The 19,728-nt window shown below is 48.2% G+C and overlaps 1 protein-coding gene across 1 annotated transcript; it reads right to left on the bottom strand.

The window, feature by feature from the left end:
- ATF3 (activating transcription factor 3) lies at positions 1-12,375 on the bottom strand. Its single transcript, XM_033196216.1, has 5 exons — positions 12,056-12,375; positions 10,497-10,572; positions 5,811-6,054; positions 2,560-2,667; positions 1-1,421 (listed from the first exon to the last, which is right to left on the bottom strand). Exons 2-5 carry the CDS (start codon positions 10,550-10,552, stop codon positions 1,224-1,226), a joined length of 606 nt encoding a protein of 201 aa, XP_033052107.1. The 5' UTR covers positions 10,553-10,572; positions 12,056-12,375; the 3' UTR covers positions 1-1,223.
- Positions 12,376-19,728: the final 7,353 nt, after the last annotated feature.

Raw genomic sequence — 19,728 nt, 5'->3', positions numbered from 1 at the left:
TTTACCATGTCTTGGTTCCAATATTTATTATTCTGTCAGGTTAGGAATACTAGGATAAATAAGTAATATTTTCTCTTACAGAAAATTGTAATGATATTATTGAGTACAATTAAACACTCTGAGAATTTCACAGAAACATCAGAATTTTAACAGACAGTAGCCAGCATCCTTGTGGCCAGTGTGAGTGACTTCTCACAGCTGCAAATGCCCTGGGCCAGATTTCTTAAAACAGCTACATGACAAAAACAATGCTATTGACATCCAATAATGCTGAAGCCTGGGCACCACCTAGGCTCCACTGACTGGGGTTTCCAAATATGTCTCCACTGACTATGGTTTTTAACCACAAGGAAAGGAAAATGGAATATTCTTTGGCTTTTCCAGCCTAGACACAACTCCTGACCTAAGTCATTGAGTGGAGAGTCCTAACCCTTTAGAAGTTGAACTTTCTGCTTTCTTCCTGTGACTTTGGAACTGAGTTTGCAACAGAGGACCTGCCATCGTGCTGTCCATGGATTTTGTGTTAACACTGGGAGAATTCTGTTCTCCAGGGGCTGACAAGCTCTTCTGGCCACCTGAATATCTTGAGATACTGCACGTGGTGACAGCCCCGCACTCCCCCAAAACTCTTAGAAACCAGATCTGAGAAAAAGCATATAAAAGTCACTTCAGTGTTGTGTGACACAAACATCAAAAGAGCACATTGCCTAGTTTTCTCGCACACAGAATTTCTGGACATAACAGCATATTTGCTAGAAAGCACAACCCTGGCCATTGCACAACTTCACTAAATGCTGTTCTCACTCCACATCCCCTACGAGTGACAATTGTAGCCACAGTGAAGGAGATGGCCCCATCCCTCCCACCCAAGGTACAGACACTTCTGCATGAATCCTAAGGGTGGGCATCCTGTTTTTTTGTAGGATCCAGATGAAAGGCAGGCAGGACACTAGCTGGGGGCCATCTGGAACATAAGAATGGCCAGCATGTTAAGGCCTAAATCCTGGAGTTGAGGCAAGGATGCACTTGCCCTGGTCTGAGACCCACTCTGGGGCAGAATGGGAAGGGCCCATTGAGTCATTTCAGGACCTCCCGCCTTGTTGGTTCTCTGCTGCTGGGATTCTAGAGGTACACAGGAAGACAGCTCTCCAATGGCTTCAGGGTTTTGGCTATAAAATGAGGATTCAATGAGGACTCCCCAGTTGCCCCCATACCACGGCTGCTTAGCTCTGCAATGTTCCTTCTTTTATCTGTTGGATAAAGAGGTTTCTCTCATCTTCTGGAGTCCTCCCATTCTGAGCCCGGACAATACACGTGGGCCGATGAAGGTTGAGCATGTATATCAAATGCTGCTTCTCATTCTTGAGTTCCTCAATTTGAGCCTTCAGTTCAGCATTCACACTTTCCAGCTTCTCTGACTCCTGGGGGACAAGCAACAGAGGCATCAAGAAAGGAGCCAAGGGCCAGTGAGGAAGGAGTGGCCTGGACTGCTGCCTGGATGCAGGGGTGCACCTGGGACACCCTGGGGCCCATCAAGCTGGGAGAGGAAGATGGGAGATGGGAGAGCAGCACTAAGTTTAGGAAAATGCAGACCCTCTTCTTCAGAGAAGCCCTGGTGATGCCACAGAGGCGGCCTGTGACTCTACTAATACTGAAGCTGCAGAGGAACCAATAGTTCAGATACCTCATTTGCATGAGTCAACAGCCCATATGCAGGTCTTCTGGAACCCAAAAGGGCCTTGGGAGCTGGGGAGAAATCCAGACTCATGGAGGCTTAGTCGATTCTGAGTCACGATCTCAATGAGAAGCTCATCTCCCCAGAAAAACATGTATATGGCAACACATGAAATTCCCTAATTTTCACTGATCCCCTGAAGCAATCAACATAACCCGTTGGGGATCTGTGGGACCTGGGTTAAGACTCTGCCCTGGCCTAACCACATTTGGAGGAGGGACACAACCACTGGAAAGACTGCTGGGCACCACCGGCCACCCTGCCTACCTGCAAAAGCAATAACCCCTAGTGTGTCTCAAGGCGGGCCGGCTGAACGCAGCCAGGGGCTCAGCTTGCTGGCTAAGCCAGGGAGAAGGACTGTAGAGTTAGGAACCAGACAAGAATGCAAAGCAAATGTAACCACTGCTTGTGGATTAAGGAAATTACTTGTTTGAAGAGATTAATTAAAGGCTTTTCATAGTGAGCCAAATGAGAGCTGGCAGCTTCCTTTTCTCAGGAAAACAGTCAAGTGAAGCCTCTTTAACTGGGTTGGCATGTCCTGCAGCCTGGAAGCTGATGGACATGTATGAACCGGCCGAGGCTGCTGGGAGTCGGGCATCAGACGAATTCACACACCTGCTTTTATACATCCACAGTCACATCCATTGTGTTTACTGCTTTGCCACCTCCTTATTCTGCAACTGGCATTTCTGCTACCAGCTACAAGGCCCTTCTTGGGAAATTATAACCAGGTAAGGGGTTTTCTAACTCTTCTTCTGATAGCCACATGAAGCTGGTGAGGACAGGCATGAGTGAGAGGAAGGAGAAGGCTAGAAGGCACTTACCCTCTGTAGGCACTCCGTCTTCTCCTTCTTCTTATTTCGGCACTTGGCGGCTGCAATCTTATTTCTTTCTCGCCGTCTCTTTTTCCTTTCATCTTCTTCAGGGGCTACCTATAAAATCCAAAAGGGACACCTTTAAAGGGTAGTAAGAAATGCCACCTATCTCAAATACACTGCCTTTTACTGCCAGCAAAAGCTGGCAGACAAGGTCCAGTGCTAGTGCTAAAGGACCCCGAAAACATAAAGCTCTAGACTTTTGTGTGAAAACCCCTACACACACACACACACACACACACGTGAGTGAAGAACAAAAGTCAAAGTTAAAATTATACCAGCAATATATTAGTAAATTAAAAGTTAGCCAATTTTGAAAATGCATTTGGATTTTGAGATGAGGATAATATGCAAATTGATAACTATTGGTACTAACTGTAATCATTTAAAGCCGAAACAGATTCTGTTTGGTAAACATCTCCTTTCTTTGGGAACCAGGAATGACCTCAGGATCATCACCTAGCCACCCTCTCCCGGCCTCTTCTTCGATTCAAGACCCAAGGGCAAACCCCATTCACCTCTGACTTCACCTGGAGCATCAGAGCACCAGCTTCCCAAAATTGGGAGAAGCCCATGATGCTCCTGCAGAGAAGGCACCTAAGCCCATTCCCAACCAAAGTGGCATTAATCGGCCCATGCTGGGGTGCCACCTGCAAGTGGTGAACTAGGACCATCTTTTAGGTCAGTCTCACTACTCCTTGCCCAAAGGCTGCAGTCATGCCAGTTTAGTAAGCGTGAAACACTTCCACTTGCCACCACGAGGAAAAGGCCAATAAAATGGTGGAACCTCAGCTCTGACATCCTTAAGCCACTATGACATCACCAGAAGCCGCCTTCCAGACTTCTCACCATGTTCATTATTCCAGGGGTCTTATGCAAGGTTGCCAAGTGTGGAACAGTGCAAGTGTGTAAGACAGAAGTGAACTTGGAGCAACACCTGGTCCCAAGGCTGTGAATATTGCTACAGGGAAGGGTGGGGCAGGCTGCCTGGTCCTTGCTCTACTGTCTGGGTGCTTGGGTCCTAGTAGTGATAAAAATAGGGACCACCACACTCCATGCTTCTTCAGAACAACTGGACACAGAAGGTGGCCTCATCCTGACTCACGGCTTTTAAGTGCCATCTATATGCTGATAATTTCCAACTCTATTATCTCTAGCCCAGACTCTCCTCTGAACTCCAGACTCACATATTCAACTGCCTGCTTGACATCTCCACAGGGGTGCAGAATAGGACAGATCTCCTGCTCTTGTCACCACCCCAACCACTATAATCCCAAATCTCAGCAGCAATGGATGCTCCATTCTTACAGCTGTGCTGGCCAGAAAACTCGGTCACCCTTGAGTCTTCCCTTTCTCTCATACCCCACATCCAATCTATCAGCAAATCAGCTTTACCTTCAAGTCAGATCCAAAGCCAACCACTTCTCCGCACCTGCACTGCTCCCTCCTGACGCAGCCCCCCGCCACACCCACCCATGTGGATTCCTGCCACAGCCTCCGTTCTGTGCACTTAGCTTCTGTCTTGCCCCTACTGCCCATTCTCAACATGACAGCCAGGGTGACCATTTAAAAATATAAATCAAGGCTGGGCGTGGTGGCTCATGCCTGTAATCCCAGCACTTTCGGAGGTTGAGGGAGGTGGATCACCTGAGGTCAGGAGTTCGAGACCAGCCTGGCCAACAAGGAGAAACCCCATCTCTACTAAAAAAATACAAAAAATAGCCAGACATGTGGCGGGCACCTGTAATCCCAGCTATTTGGGAGGCTGAGGTATGAGAATTGCTTAAACCTGGGAGGCAGAGGTTGCAGTGAGCCAAGATCATGCCACTGCACTCCAGCCTGGGTGACAGAGCAAGACTCTATCTAAAAAAAAATGTGGGCCGGGCGCGGTGGCTCAAGCCTGTAATCCCAGCACTTTGGGAGGCCGAGACGGGCGGATCACAAGGTCAGGAGATCGAGACCATCCTGGCTAACACGGTGAAACCCCGTCTCTACTAAAAATACAAAAACTAGCCAGGCGAGGTGGCGGGCGCCTGTAGTCCCAGCTACTCGGGAGGCTGAGGCAGGAGAATGGCGTAAACCCGGGAGGCGGAGCTTGCAGTGAGCTGAGATCTGGCCACTGCACTCCAGTCCGGGCGACAGAGCGAGACTCCGCCTCAAAAAAAAAAAAAAAAAATGTGCGTGTGTGTGTGTGTTGAATCTTGTTGCTTCTCTGCTCAAAACCCTTCTGTGGTTTCCCACCTCACTCTGAGCACAGGGCCACATCTATACAACAATAGTCTGTAAGACCCAATATGACCAGCCCCTATTTTTCTTCCGCCCCCATACTCTGCCCCACTGCACAGCCCACCAGGCACCAATACTCCCACCTCAGTGCCCTTAATTTCTTTTACCAGATACCCACATGACTTCTTCCCTCTCCTCTTTCCTTCTTCCTTTCCTTTTGACCTCTGCTCAAAAGCCACTATCAGTGAATCCTTCCCTGACTTCCTAATTTAAAACAGCAACCCTGGCTGGGTGCAATGGCTCATGCCTGTGATCCCAGTGTTTTGGGAGGCTGAAGCAGGAGGATGGCTTGAACCCAGGAGACTGAGGCTACAATGAGCCGTGATCACCCCACTGCACCACAGCCTGGCTGATGGAGCAACACTGTCTCTAAAAGCAAAATGAGTCTTATTCCATCACCCAGGCTGGACTACAGTGAGGTGATCATGGCTCATTGCAACCTCAACCTTCTGGGCTCAAGCGGTCCTCCCACCTCAGCCTCTCAGGTGGATGAGACTACAGGCATGTACCACCCTGCCCAGCTAATATTTTTATGGAGACTGGGTCTCATTGTGTTGCCCAGGTTGGTCTCAAACTCCTGGACTCAAGCGATAATCCCACTTTGGCCTCCCAAAGTGCTGGGATTACAGGTGTGGGCCACCATGCCTGGCCTGAAAAGTTTTTAAACCCACCAACCCCACCCCTACCTGTTCTCTCTGCCTCACTCCCTGCTTTTTTCTCCTTTGCACTCATCTCTTAATGTATTCACATGTTATGTATTGTCTGTCTCCTCCCAGGAGAAGGTAAGCTCCCTGAGGGCAGGGGTTTCATTTGTTTCACTCTCAACAACAGCCCCCTGCCTAGAACATGCCCAACACACAGTGGCTGTGAGCAAAACATGTGCTAAAAGAATGAACACCTGTGGTAGAACCCACCTCGGCTTTTGTGACAGACACCCCAAGGGGTCTGTCACTGACCGTGACTGACTCCAGCGCAGAGGACATCCGGTGGCAGAGGTGCTTGTTCTGGATGGCAAACCTCAGCTCTTCCTTGACAAAGGGCGTCAGGTTAGCAAAATCCTCAAACACCAGTGACCCAGGAGGGGACAGGCAGGGGACGATGGCAGAAGCACTCACTTCCGAGGCAGAGACCTGGCCTGGGTGTTGAAGCATCATTTTGCTGAAAGACACATTGAAACCCAAACTGTTTCAGGGGCTCTGGGGCATGGGATCAAGTCCCTTTCCTCCACCAGACCTCCAACACCAGAACCCCACCCTCAGAGAAAAGTCCCATAAGCCCTTGGGTTTCTGTTTTGTTTTCGTTTCGTGCCATCCTCATCTTAAGTAAAACAGGTTCTTAAAATACACACAGCTCAGTGACATGAACAAAATGCTTATTTGAAGTTTATAAGGGATGATGTTTCAGGCTACTCTGAATTCACAAGAGCTATGAGTTTTGGCTGGTGTGCCTATGTGCAAATGTGGCCTCAAACAGTCCTGAAAGAGGAAGAACAGTTTTTAAAAATCAGTGAGGCCATTTTAAAAATCATGAGTAACCTCATTTTCAGCCTCTTTTGCAAAGAGGCTTGACATCAAGTTGAAACTATCAGTGAGTGGAAGTAAAAGCAAAAAGTGGGAAATCCTTGAATTTAGCAAATACATCTCTGAAGCTTCTCTCCTGGAAGTTGGGCCCAAGCAATGGGAATGAGAAAGGTAACTGTAGCCAGGTGCGTTTCTTCACCCCAGACTTTGGCAGGGGATGGGGAGGTGGATTCTTAAGCTTAAGGCTGGCAAAGCAAAAGGCCTTAAAGAAAAGTAAGGTGCCGTATTGTGGGGGAGTTGTTCAGACCTGTGGTGTAGGGAGAGACTTAGGCTGGGTGTGGGGACAGAGAACCCTGGGGCTGGCTCTGGCACTAAAGAGCAGTGACTTGAGCCAGTCACTTCAGCTCTCTAGGACCCAGTCTGTGTCTGGTAAATGACTGAGAGCTCCTCCAATGCAAGCATTGAGTCTACACCATTGCTTTACCCAGAGCCTGGCCCAGCACCTGACTCGACATGCCTCACTGGCCAACTGAATAAATGAAGTGGGGATGGGGCCATCAAATCAAGTGCCCCCCATAGTCCAAGGTTACTTTTCTCATTCCCATTTCTTGGGCCCAACTTCTGGGGGAGAAGCTTCAGCGATGTAGTTGCTAAATTCATCTCCCTCTATTATTCTATAGCTTAGTGAACCCAAAAGGATGACAAAAGGAAAAAAAAGAGTAGAAGTAGTGACAGTTACATGGACCCAATTTGGAAGAGTCCCCCATAAGTCTTGGCCTGCTGTGTACTCCCTCCAGCAGTGGCCATTCCCCCTCCTCCCTGCAGTTGGTTCCCAAGTGGCAATGAGTATAGGGATGAGTGTAGGATGAGTGTGGTCTGGGCATTCCTCTCACCAGGGAGTCTGTGGTCATTAGCACAGTGCAGACAGAGAAGAAGCCCTCTGGCAAGTCTCAAACATTTAAGGAGTGCCTCCTTCATATCAGAAGCCTTAGGGGCACTATCTCATTTAATCCTCATGAGAACCCAGTGGGTTAGGATTTAGCCCCCTTTTATAGATGAGATAACTGAGGTTTAGACAAACTAAGTCATTTGTCCAAAGTCACAGAATTAATATGGGGCAGCATCAGGATTTGGAATTAAGTTAGTTTGGCTCCAGGATTCATGCCCTTAATTTGTATATTGCAAAAAACGAGCAAATATTATTATACATTACAAAAACAAACCAGTATTATGTTATATTGCACAAACAAAACAAAAAACCTGAGCAAATATTTGGGGGACAGGCCTTAAGGTAGGTGGGAGGCCTGGAAATGAAGTGATGGAGGCGAGGCTAAGTAAAGATTCCTGGGGATAACTTGAACTCTGTTTAATGAACTGCTAATCTTTATGTCAGGGTGCACACCCAGGCTGCTTGCTACCTGCCCTCTGGGAGTGTGAGCAAGTGGGTCTCTTATCCACAAAATTCTCATACTGGGGTCAGAAGATGAAAATCTGAAGCCCACTTACTCCATTATGTGTTATCATTGTACCTCCCAGTGGCTTTTTCTCCTCTGTTAAAGAGGGCTTGTAACAATCACCCTATTTTCCCATAATATCCTATGAGGAATTGAGGAACTAATACATGAATATGCCCTGGAAAACATTCCTTTGGCCAGGAGCTCCATGATTACTAGGCCTCCCAGAGATCTCTCCAGCCCAGGGCTGGCTCTCTGACAGAGGCTCTGTGGGGTCCAGGAGGGAGGGTGGCTGGTCACCCTCTTTGATCTCAAAGGCTTCTGAATAGAATACCCTGACTTCAACTCCCCCTGGAGATCCAACATACACCAATGGAGGCAAGACTTCCAGGCCAATGAAAGCTGCCCTTGACTAGTCAAAGAAACCCAGGCTATATATGTAATTCTTTTCCCAAAGCCCTGTGTCATGAGTCAGAACTGAAGTTCTTCTCTCAATTTAATCCTATAATCTTAGGATGCTGGGAGGATACTTGTCGCTGTCAGGCAATAAACTCTGAGAAACTAGATTTCTAAAGCCAGAGGCTTAAGATTCTCCCATGTATTCATGTTTCCCTGCCCTTTCCAACTTTATTAAAAACCCAGTGATTCAGGGATGACATTCAGAGCTACCACTGGGCTAGTCTTTGATCGGAGGCCTGAATGGCTCCCTTCTACATGGGTACTTTGAATTTCACTGCAGTAGACTGTAGTTCCATTTCACCACCCAACTAGGTTTATTAATGAGCTCTCAGGGCTTGGGGTCTGCTGTTTGTGACTCCCATCCCCGACCCTTCTTCTTATGTAAAGTCAGCAGTCCCAATGAAAGAAGCTGAAGAATGTCAGTGGTATGGAATGCTTTTATGGAAAACATTGGGTGGGCTTACTTGGGGACAGAAATGGTTGTAAAAATGTTAAAAGTCTTTCAGAAAATAAAACAGATGTATCTGTAGAGATCTGGGTTTTCTTGGCACTAGGCTAAAGCTTAACTTCTTGGGATACTTTCTAGTTATTCCTTTACTCAGTCTCTTGAGTTATGATTCAGCCTAGACTCAGGCTGTGTCCCCACAAGAAAATGAAGTTAAATCGTCAATTTTTCAGAAAGTTGAGATCCTCAAACATCCTGATCATTGAAAAAAATTGTTTGGGGACCTCAGATCAGAGTTGACTTTCTATGCTGATCATAAAATTGTTCAGACTTGCTACCAAGAACTTGCATTTTGTTTCTGCTTGATTATTTCCAATCAGAAATCATGTTGTATCATTGGTAGTTTCATCATTTTCAAGAAAGTGAAACTTTACTCATGTATTCCTTTAACTGGAAATTCAGCTCCCAGATTTTTATTTCCTAGTAGCTACAGCTACATTGAATTTTCACTTTTAATTTTCATCCTCTTTCCACTAAGCATTGCTCGCTAACCATCTTATGTTACTAGGAAGCCAATACTGGCCTTTTACTAACTCTTCATATCTTGGTCTTCCTCCCAGACCTCTTGAAGATTGTAGGTGCAAAGCTGGGCATCAAGGGCCAGAGACAATGTTTCTAAACCTATCAGTGCCACTCACAAACTAAGCACTCACCAACAAATCACTTAGGCTTTCTGGGCCTCTCATTCTCTTCCTCTGTAATTTGAGATCAAAACTGCCTGCCCCAAAGGGCTGTTAAGAAGAATATATGAGATTTACATACACACTGGGTAGTCATTATTACTGTGACTCCATCTTCTCCATTTCAGGAAAAACTCATTCTGTTGTTATCAATTCAATAAAGCCCTGTGAGTGAGGAATTAACTAAAACCTTCAAGAAATTCAGGTCATTCAGAGCCTCTTTTGTACTCTGATTGACCCCAGGTTCTTCACAGACCAGGTAGATGTCACCCCACTATTTGCTGACACCAGCATTTCTCCATTACATATTTGAAAGAAAACCAATTCTCACTTATAAACCATTTCTCCCTTGGAAAGCTTCTGTGGCATCTTGACTATGTCCTTCCTCCTCCCCTGGCTGGGTAACACCTGAAGCCACTGGCCTTGTCCCATGCCCAGCCAATTTTAAAAAGAAAGGAATCATGGACTCTATCTAATGGAAATCACGCCCTCTCAATATAGAATCATCTAGGTCAGATTTTCATTTTGTAATGAGTACACTGGTCCAGGGAGGTAAAAATGACTTGCCTGAGGTCATAAAGCTGGTGAGTGGCCCATCCCATGCCAAGCTGCTGACCGCCCACCAACTGCTCATTTTGGTCCATCACCAATAGGTATCACCACCTCAAGGGATCAAGCAACAAGGCAACCAGAGAACAGAGTCATTAGCCAGGTAGATAAGGGGTCAAGAGTCCTGGCACTTGGTACCAACCACAGAGGAGACTTTGACAGGACTGAGGCAGGGAGGGGCTATCAAAGAAAAGAGCCATGGAGAGAAAGGAATTCTATAATGGCTAAAGGGCAAGGAGGAAGAGAGAGAGAAAAAGAAGGCTCCCAGCACTGTCACAGATGCTGGGTGCTGTATCTTATCCCCACTGCGGGCGTGGGGTGCTGCCTTCTTTGCTGCCTCTGAAACAATTCTGACAGTAACTGCAATCCTCACCTCATCCCATCTTTGACCAGGATATCCTCAAAGCAGGAGCCTGTATGCTGTAGCATTATTCTACAACCAATGCGAACTGCAAAACAACGGGGACAGTAATACCAATTTTTTGCCTTCACTTGAAGTTGTGGAGACAGAAACTTCGAACAGAAGATATGACTGTCACCTACAACGAAAGAGGTACATTGAGAGAACATCCAGATTTTCTGGCTCTCCTTTTTTTTTTTTTTTTTTTCTGGCTTCATCAAGGATTTAGTAACTATTTTATTTGTAAGAAAGCATATGTGACCTATGCAGTGAAATTAGGAAATAGAAAACGTTTAGGAGGAAAGGAAGTAGATGAGAGACGACAACGGGGGTGGGGGAGCAGAGAAGGAGAAGGAATCCAGTGGAAAGAAAACTGGAGGGAAAAGATGCCCTGCAGAAAAGTCCCCTTTCCCCCAGTCTGGACACCGGTCAATGACATTAGATAGAGACCCATACCATTCAAGTCCCCCCACTGGCTCCTTTTCTTCCCACTACACCACTCCAGAATCTGAAAATCTCCAGACAGAAAGGACCTTAGCAGTTATCTGGTCCAACTACTGCATTGTGCCCTCCAACACGCAGAGGGGGCCGGTACTGCCCATGTGCCCTTATTTCCCGGCTCGACATACTGGGGCTCAACGACATCGATTGCAGTGTAAGCGCTCAGAGCCCTGGCACTAGACCACAAAGCCATTCTGTCAAATATCTGCACAACTGGCTCCACACCCTCGCTTCCCCGCCACGGTGGGTCTCCCGCGGACCCGCCGAAGGAAAAGCCAGAGTGAGAGTCCCAGGTGTGTGGGAGTCCCGGGCTCGGGTTCCAAACACCAACCGGTGCCGGGAGCCCTTCCCGTCGTCCGCCCTGGGACAGCGCGACACCAGCGCTCTCCACTTCCAAACTTATCCCAGCTAACTTTTTCTCGGGGTTGCCTTCACGGTCCTGCCGCCAGCGCTCCGGGGTGCCCAGGACGACCCCCAGCGGCCGCGCACGCGACGCCGCCCGCCCTCCTGCCCCTTCCCCATTCATTCCTCTCGGCGCGTGGGGCAGCCCTCCCGCAAGCCTCTGGCCTTCGTGCCTCTCTGCCGACCCCGGGAAGGATCGGCTCCCTCAGTGCCGTGTCTCGGAGCGAGGGATGCAGCGGGACGGCGAGCTGGGCAGCCTCGGACACCCCAGCGCACCCGCCCACCCACCTCACGCCCTCTCCCAGCCCGGCAAGCCAGCGCCGTCTGCGGAGAGAAGCGGCGCTCCAGGCTGGCGGCAAAGTGGACGCCCGACCTCCGTCACCAGGAACCTTTCGCGCCCCAAGTCAAAAGAGAAAGTTAGTTATTTCGCTTTGCGGGAAACTTTTCGAAGCGCCGAGGAGCAGCGGTGGCTTAGAAGAAGTTCAAGCCAGAGTTATTTCCAAGCCGGAGACTGGGGGCGCGGATCTGGGGTGGGTCAGGGGTCGGCGGACTGGTTACTTAGAGGGGCGCGAAGGGAATGAAGGCAAGCCGCCCTCGTCGCGCTCACTCCCTTGGCTTCCAGCGCTCACCTCCAGGCTCCGCTCGGGGCGGCCAGGGTCCGGAGGACGGGCAGGGTCGGGACGGGGTCGGGCGGGCTGTTTGTCTGGCCGGCGGGCGAGCACCAAGGACTCACGGCCGGCGCGCGGGCTGAAGGGTGCGCTCGGGCGGCGGCGAGAGAAGAGAGCTGTGCAGTGCGCGCCTGGCTGCGTGCGACTGTGGCTTGGAGAGCGTTGCATCACCCCTTTTATAGCCCTCAGGCTGACGGAGCGGTCGTTTACTCCGTGTTGCCAGTCCCAGGCTGACGTAATGCTATTAATAGCTTCCCGGGAGAACCGGCCGAACCGAGCGGAGGAAGGGGGGTGGGGGAGGGGCCAAGGCGGGGCGGAAGGCGGGTGGAGATGGGGGAGCACTGGTGATGCAAGTTCGGGGAGGAGCCAGCCGAGGCGCGTTCCCCCAGCCTCGCTCACTGAGACACACACCAGCCCGCCCTCTCTCTCCATATCAGGACCGGAGTCGCCCGGGATAGCCGCCAGATGTGCGTACTCGCTGCTGCGTGTTCCAGGCATGACCAATGGTGCCCAAGCCAGCGGCATGACTCCACCGCGCTGGCATCTCTCCCTCCGCTAGGTTGAGGAGCGGGGGGGCGGGGAAGGTGGGGAGGCGGGTCCCGGCCCCAGCCCAGACTAGGTGAGGCTGGGAAGCGGGCACGACCTTTCTCTAAAATGCGTGGTCATTTTCTGGAGCTTCAGGAAAATACCCCCTCCCCCACTGGCCTCCTACTTCTGTAGCAGGGACAGAGTAGTGGCAGAAGCGTTAGTCTGTGATGTGGGGAAGGTGTCCAAAGTCACCCTTCGGTGTATCCACGCCGTTACCCGCCGGGTGTGACCTCCGCGGCGGGGACTACGAGAAGCCCGCCGGTTAACACAAAAGAGGAGGACAGCCCTCAGCTGGCACCGTGCGCCGGAGCCCGCGGCCCGGGACCCTCCACATAGACGCACACGCAGCGTAGCTCCGGGCTCCGAGACTAGGGCTAGTGGTAGGACAGTATCGGTTCGATTTTTCTTCTTCTTTTTTTTTTCAATCACAAAGCGTTTGAAATCGACAAGAACGTCTCAGTGAAACCAACAAGAGCGTGAAAAGATCGGAGTCCCGGAGGAATCAGAGGCAACCCGGTGGGAGCGTAGGAGGGGGCAGAAGCCAGCGGCCAGGACGAGGGGGAAAGAGAAGGTGCTTTGGGGTTCGCGAACCTGCCTAGGCCTGGGGGTCACCCCGCTCTCAGGCAATATTTAGGGAAAACCCATCTTCAGCTTTCACGTGTTCTTCTGCTCCCAGAGCCTACTGGACTGGGACCAGAAGGCCCGGAATGGGGACGCACTGACCACAGGCGGAACCCGCAGCAGAAATCCCCTCTGCCCTCAAGCCAGGGTGGCGGGAAAGGCGGGGCCCCGTAGCCGAGATTCAAGCTGAGACCTCAGCAGAACTGGGTTTGAACCTTAAAAATGATTTCCTGATTCTTATTCCCCGACCCCAGCAGTTTCTGCTCAGAGAGTGGCAGAACCAGGAACCTTCTTGACTGCCTGTGGATGACTCTTTGTGGACACAAGTGTGGCCCGGGACTTTCGCACCTGCCTGGGAGGGAGACTTGCGCGGCCGAAGGGTGTGGGGGCACGGCGAAGGGCAGAAACACCTCCTTTCCACCTGCCACTGGGAGAGAGGCGGCCGAAGGTCATAGTTTGGTAATTTGGGGTAGAAACTAGAGGTGTCTGGAGCCCGGGTCTCACTTGAAGTCCCCAGTTCCCCCCCACCAGGGTTCCTCGCCGCCAAGCCCGACCTCACTCAGAGCACCCCTCTCCCCAGGGGCCTGGGAACACGCGAAGGGCGGCCTCCGAAGTCTTTGCGCCCCGGCGGGCCCTGGAGCCCTGGGGTTCCACGCGGGATCCTCAGAGATCCTGCTCTGCACCTGACCCGATTTCCAGCGGCGTCGCGCGGGAAGTGCAGGGCGGGTGTTTTCGCTTTACTTTTTGCCCTGGTAACGGCTCTCCCGGCCCCACCCTCCACTCCCACGCCCTCACCCCCGCGCGCCGCGCAGCACACCTCCACAACCCGCCCTCCCGCTGGAGTGCGCGCAGGTAAACCCCGGGCGTGTCGGAGCAACCCCGAGAACACCGGGCGGAATTAGATGGAGTGTTTGTGCATTTGAATGAAGTTATTTGGTATCTCTACTTAGCTATTTTATCTACTTATAGATTGTCCTGGAATCAATAGCACCATTATAAAGTGAAGCAAGGAGAGGAGGGAGAACACGTGAAGCTTTTTACTCTTTTTCTGCTGTGAAGCAGAAATCTTTCACCAGTTTACAGGTTGAACTATGATTCCATTAATACACCTAAGCCAAATCTGTGGAGATCTGGTCCCGTCCTTAAGGGGAAATTCCAGTTAGGTCGTCAAGTACATAAACAGCCAGACCGGCCTCCACAAAACCTCAGGGGCTCTGCCTTGGGAAGGGAAGGGTAATTGGGGTGGGGGGAGAAGCCCCTAACACCCTGGTCAGGTTATTTTTATTACCATTGTGCCTCCAGTTCCTTTTATCAATCTCGCTTCATTCTAATTACTCTTAGTTTGGAATCTCCAAGTTACACCTGGATAGAAATGCTGTCCGCTGTTCACAGAAGTCTGATCCTGACATTCTAAACCCTAAAAGTGATAAGAATCTTGACAGAGAACTAAGTCCACTCCCACTTGAATGAAACTCTTGTCCAAGGAAAACAAAAACTACTGCCTGCCTCCCTTCCCTCAGCCCCCAGGAGAACCGTGAAATGCCTGCTGAATTGAGAGACTGGAAAAGAACAGAGCAAGGCAGAGCCCCTGAGGTCTTTGCCACAGGAGAGTGATCAACATCTGAGTCCTTTGCATCCTCATTTTACCCTGACTTAAGTTAATGCCACCAATGTCCAGTGTGCACACTCTCAGCACACACACAGGCAGTGCCATGCAGAGGAGGGCACAGAAAAACTTTCCACACCACAACTCCTCTGGATGCAAACCAAAGAATGGCTGTCTTGCCTTAGAAGGAAGCCCTGTTTAGGGTGATTTCAGGGGTTAATCCTCAATGAAAGAGGGTTAAGCAGAGACTTGAAGATTGCTGAGGTTTTATGCTGGTGAACGGCCTGGGGAATCCACATTCAGATCAGCCTTGGTATGTTTTGCTGCGTGAGATAAGAGTTGGAGACTTCATGCTGGGACATGTGCAAAAGGAAGGGAAAAAATTAAAAGGGGAGGGGAAGGAACTAGGTAATTAAAAACAGCCCACTCGTGGCAACCAAATCTAAACAGAAAAACATTGCAGGGAACCAACGCAAAAAAAAAAAAAAAGTTCGAGATACTTAATAGTTCTAGCAGTTTCTTAGTTCAGTGCACAATCCCTTCCCACATTCCTCTGCCCCATTACTCTGTTCTGTAAACCCTAAGACTGTATTCGCGCCCAGAATGCTAGAAACACAAGATAAGATCCGCCAGAGAAGCGGCAGAGTACTAGCAGCCCTGTCTGCCTGGCTCAACCTACTTCTTTGCTTTGGAAAGGGAATGGAGTCGATTTTCTTATACTTTATTCTGTTCCTGAAGCCCACTCTTTCTACAAAGTAAGTTTGAATGTGGGGATTGCTAGTTTAAAAGCATCCAAAATGGGCATTGTCAGGAAACAGGTGCAGCATCACACAGTAGGCACCAAAGTGTGGAAGGCACTTGGATTCTGGATTCAGCACTTAGATGCTGTGTCACCTTAAGTAAGTTATTTCTTCAAACGAAAAATGGCACTAACAATAGCGCCTAATGCGTAAAATTGTTGTGACATTTCTCTGAGGATGTGGCACCCAGTCAGCCCTCAATAGTGGTATCGTTAATTAATTATGAATCAAGAAAAGCTTTCTGAGGTACCCCTGAATCTCTCCAGGAACTCATTCAGTACCCCTTGTCAGTGCAAATAGTGGATGAAGTCGAGCAATCTCCAGGAATGACAATCATAAGGGGGTGGGAATGAAAGCCCAGGCAGACACCAATGAGAGCGGTCCCCATTCCCCATCACAGCAACTCCACCACACACCTGGGGCTCTCCTCAATGCTGGGTGGCCCTGCCAAGTATCCTGGACTAGGAGCAGGGGATTTGGGTTCACGGTCTGGTTCTGTCTTTGATATTCTTGAGCAAGGCACTCCCCCTTTCTAAGGCTCCCAGCTTTTCTGAAGTGAGGAGCCTTGGACTGAGCTCTGATGGTCCTGAATGGGGACCCTCTGCCAAAGCCACCCTATGGGCCTCTGGCAACTTACCCTAAGAGAGATGGGGAGAGAGAAGACATCACAGGTAAGGCACAGAATACCACAAGGACAGACCCATTTATGCAACCTTTCTTCCCCTCCAAAAACTAGAGTTAAGAAATGTTGTCCAACTTAAACACAGCCTGTCCTTCTCCCACCTCCAATACTTCCAAGAGTTTTCATCCCCATGGACTAGGTGCCTTGTGAGAGAAGGGCGTGGCAGAACACCCCAGGCATGGATTACATCTCTGGGGACTTCTTACGTGTAGCCCATCATCAACAACCATAGACATCTACCTTGGTCTACAGGGCCAAAACCCAGGTGGCAGATACTCCCATTTGAGAGATTAAATCCTGGAGACCCCAGAATCCAAAATGAAGTCCTGGAAGTCAGGGGATTAGTAGGACTCAGGAGACCTGGGATTCATTCACAGGTTTACCTCCAGTCAACTGAGTAAGTATACAGTGAGTATACAAGTCATAAACATGATGTCTCAGTTTCCCAGTCTATAAAATGGAACTACTTAGCATTGACTCTCCCTAGGTTGTTGTAAGAATCAAATGAGATAGTAGATGTGAAAGTAATTTGAAAATAAAAGATGTCTTTGGGGAAAATTTTACTATAATTTTTTTGTCATTATGAAAATTTGGGAAACAGACAAGAAAAAAATATTACCCACAATCTCAACACTGTCATCACTGTAATGTGTTTCCCTCTGATCTTTTTTCTCATGTACATGATTTTAAAATATAGCTATGATTTTAGATTACATGCACTTTTGAAATTTGCCCTTTTTCTTTTTACCTCGAATGGTATATGGTCTTTCTTCTTAAAAATATGTCATTATAAAGTATGCCATATATGCAAAAGATTACATAGAACACACACATATATACGTATACATTTTGATAATAAAACACATTGGTAACCCACCACTCAACAAGTAGACCTCTTTGCCTCCCAGAGGTAACCACTATGCTGATTCTTATTACCATAACTTGCCAATGGATGTTGTATGATTTGTTTAATCATTTCTCTACTTTTAGAATTTAGAGTGTTGCTAATATTTGCTTGAATGCTATACAAATTTAAATCTTTTTATAAGGGAAGGGGCGTCAAATACCATCATTGCTCAGGATGCTTAAATGGGGTTAAAGAATGAGTCTTGATGTCTACCTTCAAATGCTACACAGGGCATATATATGGTAGAAGATGGAAGGACCCCCAAAGATTGTGACCACTTGTGCATTTTCCTTGTTTCCTAACATCCAAACAAAAAATCCTGCAGGCGCTTTTCCCTTCTTTTTTAATCCCTGCCCCTCTCTACTTCTCAACCTCCTTTATTTTCTCTTCATCTACCTTGAAACAGAAAATGTAGTCTGCATGGGCTAGTGGTACAGAATTAGAGCAGCCAGGCTCTGCTTCTCCCTGTGCCTTCAGGCAAAATTCTCACTGTAGCTTGGGTAGCTCTAGCATCTCTATGCCAGTTTGGTGACATGAGTGGCTACCAGGTAGCTGGTCACCTCAGTCTGTGCCTGAACAGGTGCAGATGTTTGGTGATTCTCAGAACTAAAAGACACCATAGCAAAAAGGACCCTAGAAGTCATTCACTTCCATCTTTCTCAAACTGGACATGAGCACACACAGGTGTACCAGGGCCGTACGATAAACAAAGGAGTTCTTACTTGAGTGTCTGCCTTAAATAAAAAATCCTTAAAATGTTGTGTTATATTGAACATATATAGATACGTGGAATTTGAATGTAAGTCATACAAGGATTTCCAAGGAAAGAGAGAAGATATCAAATACATTCTCGGTTTAGCATCGGCTGCCAAAAGTTTTATTCCTGGGATCTTGAGAGGATTAGTTCCCTCCCTTCTTTCTAAGTGTAAAATGCTGCTATGTAGCATTCTGGGTGTTCCAGGCTATGTACTAAGCCCTTTACATACAGTTAATGCTTTTAATTATTGTGGCCACCCTTTGATGGACCTGTGAACATCTCCATTTTATAGATGAGGAAACTGAGGCACAGACAGGGTAAATAACTTGCCAGAAGTCACCTAGCTAGTGAGCAGTAGAGCAGGATTCAAACCAGGCAGTCTGACTCCTGAGTCTGAGTGCATAGCCACGATACATACTACCTCCTGGCAAGTGCTCACGGGAAACTTGGGATGCTCTGATGCAGTTCAGGGACCTCATTTGATGGATGAGAAAACTGAGCTTACGAGGAGATGTGGCTCTCCATGGTGTCAGAATCATAAATTTTCATACCAAAAGGAACCTTAGCAGCCATTGAGACTCGTGAACCCCTTTTTTGCCCTCCGCCCGGGGAGATGCTGCTTTTGCTAAGATTAGGGTCAAGGTGAAAAAAGCTGATTATAAGAAGAGCACCCTAAAACATTTCAGGGGCATCCTTAGCTAGTGGCTGACAAGGTATACTATCCCTGGGGCTGAAAAGGGGGTGGTGCAGGGTAGAAGCCAGGGATGGCAGAAAGAACCTGTGGTCAGATAGAACTGAGTTCAAATCCTTCTGTTGCCACCACTTATTTTGTTTTGAGAAGGACCTATAACCTCAGTTTCTCCTGTAAAATGAGGTTAATATCTATTTCCTCATTTATATCTGTTTCCTTAATCATGAGATTAAGGAACAATGCACCTTCATTATACATTGTATACCTGTATCAAAATATCTCACATACCCAATAAATATATACACCTACTATATAACCCCCAAAATTAAAAAACAATTCACCCTCAAAAGTGCCATTAAATAAATATTATGTTTTTCCCTCTTCATGCCTTATCCTTGAAGCTACCAAGTCATATGGAAACCTGAGACACCAAAGTGTCTAGACCCTCATGGAAAGTTCCGTGCCTCAGGCTGACGTACTGACTGATTTGAAAACAAATTTTAAAAAACTTGATGTGTGGCCAGGTCATATTTAGTAATTACTATTTACTGAGCACATACTACATGCCAGGCACAATAGTAAGCACTTTAAAAATACCCAGTATCTTATTTCATCCTTATAATAACATGTGAGGTAGGTTTTTTTTATCTTGGTTCTACAGATGAGGAAACCAAAGCACAGAGAGGTTAAGAAAATTGCTCGCAGGCACTTGATTTAAACACAGCTCTGACTTATTTCAAAACTTATATTAAGCGATACTGTCCTCAGAATCTTAGAGAGCATGACGTGTGTTTACTTTTCTTTAGCCTTGCCTCCCTTGTTGAAAATGAGCACCCTCGCTTTACCGAAGTCTTGCTGAATGCACAGATGCTTCTAGAGTTGACCTTACCAGAAAATTCTTACTCCTGATGTCCCAGAGGATTCATGCTTAATAAATTCCAGATCCCTGTGCCCTCAGGGATACTTTCCCCTCTGCCAAATT

The sequence above is a fragment of the Trachypithecus francoisi genome, unplaced genomic scaffold (assembly GCF_009764315.1).
Source record: "Trachypithecus francoisi isolate TF-2019V2 unplaced genomic scaffold, Tfra_2.0 Lachesis_group5, whole genome shotgun sequence".
Taxonomy (NCBI): Eukaryota; Metazoa; Chordata; class Mammalia; order Primates; family Cercopithecidae; genus Trachypithecus; species Trachypithecus francoisi.
The sequence above is the reverse complement of the archived record's forward strand: the minus strand, read 5'-3'. Positions and strand labels throughout refer to the sequence as shown.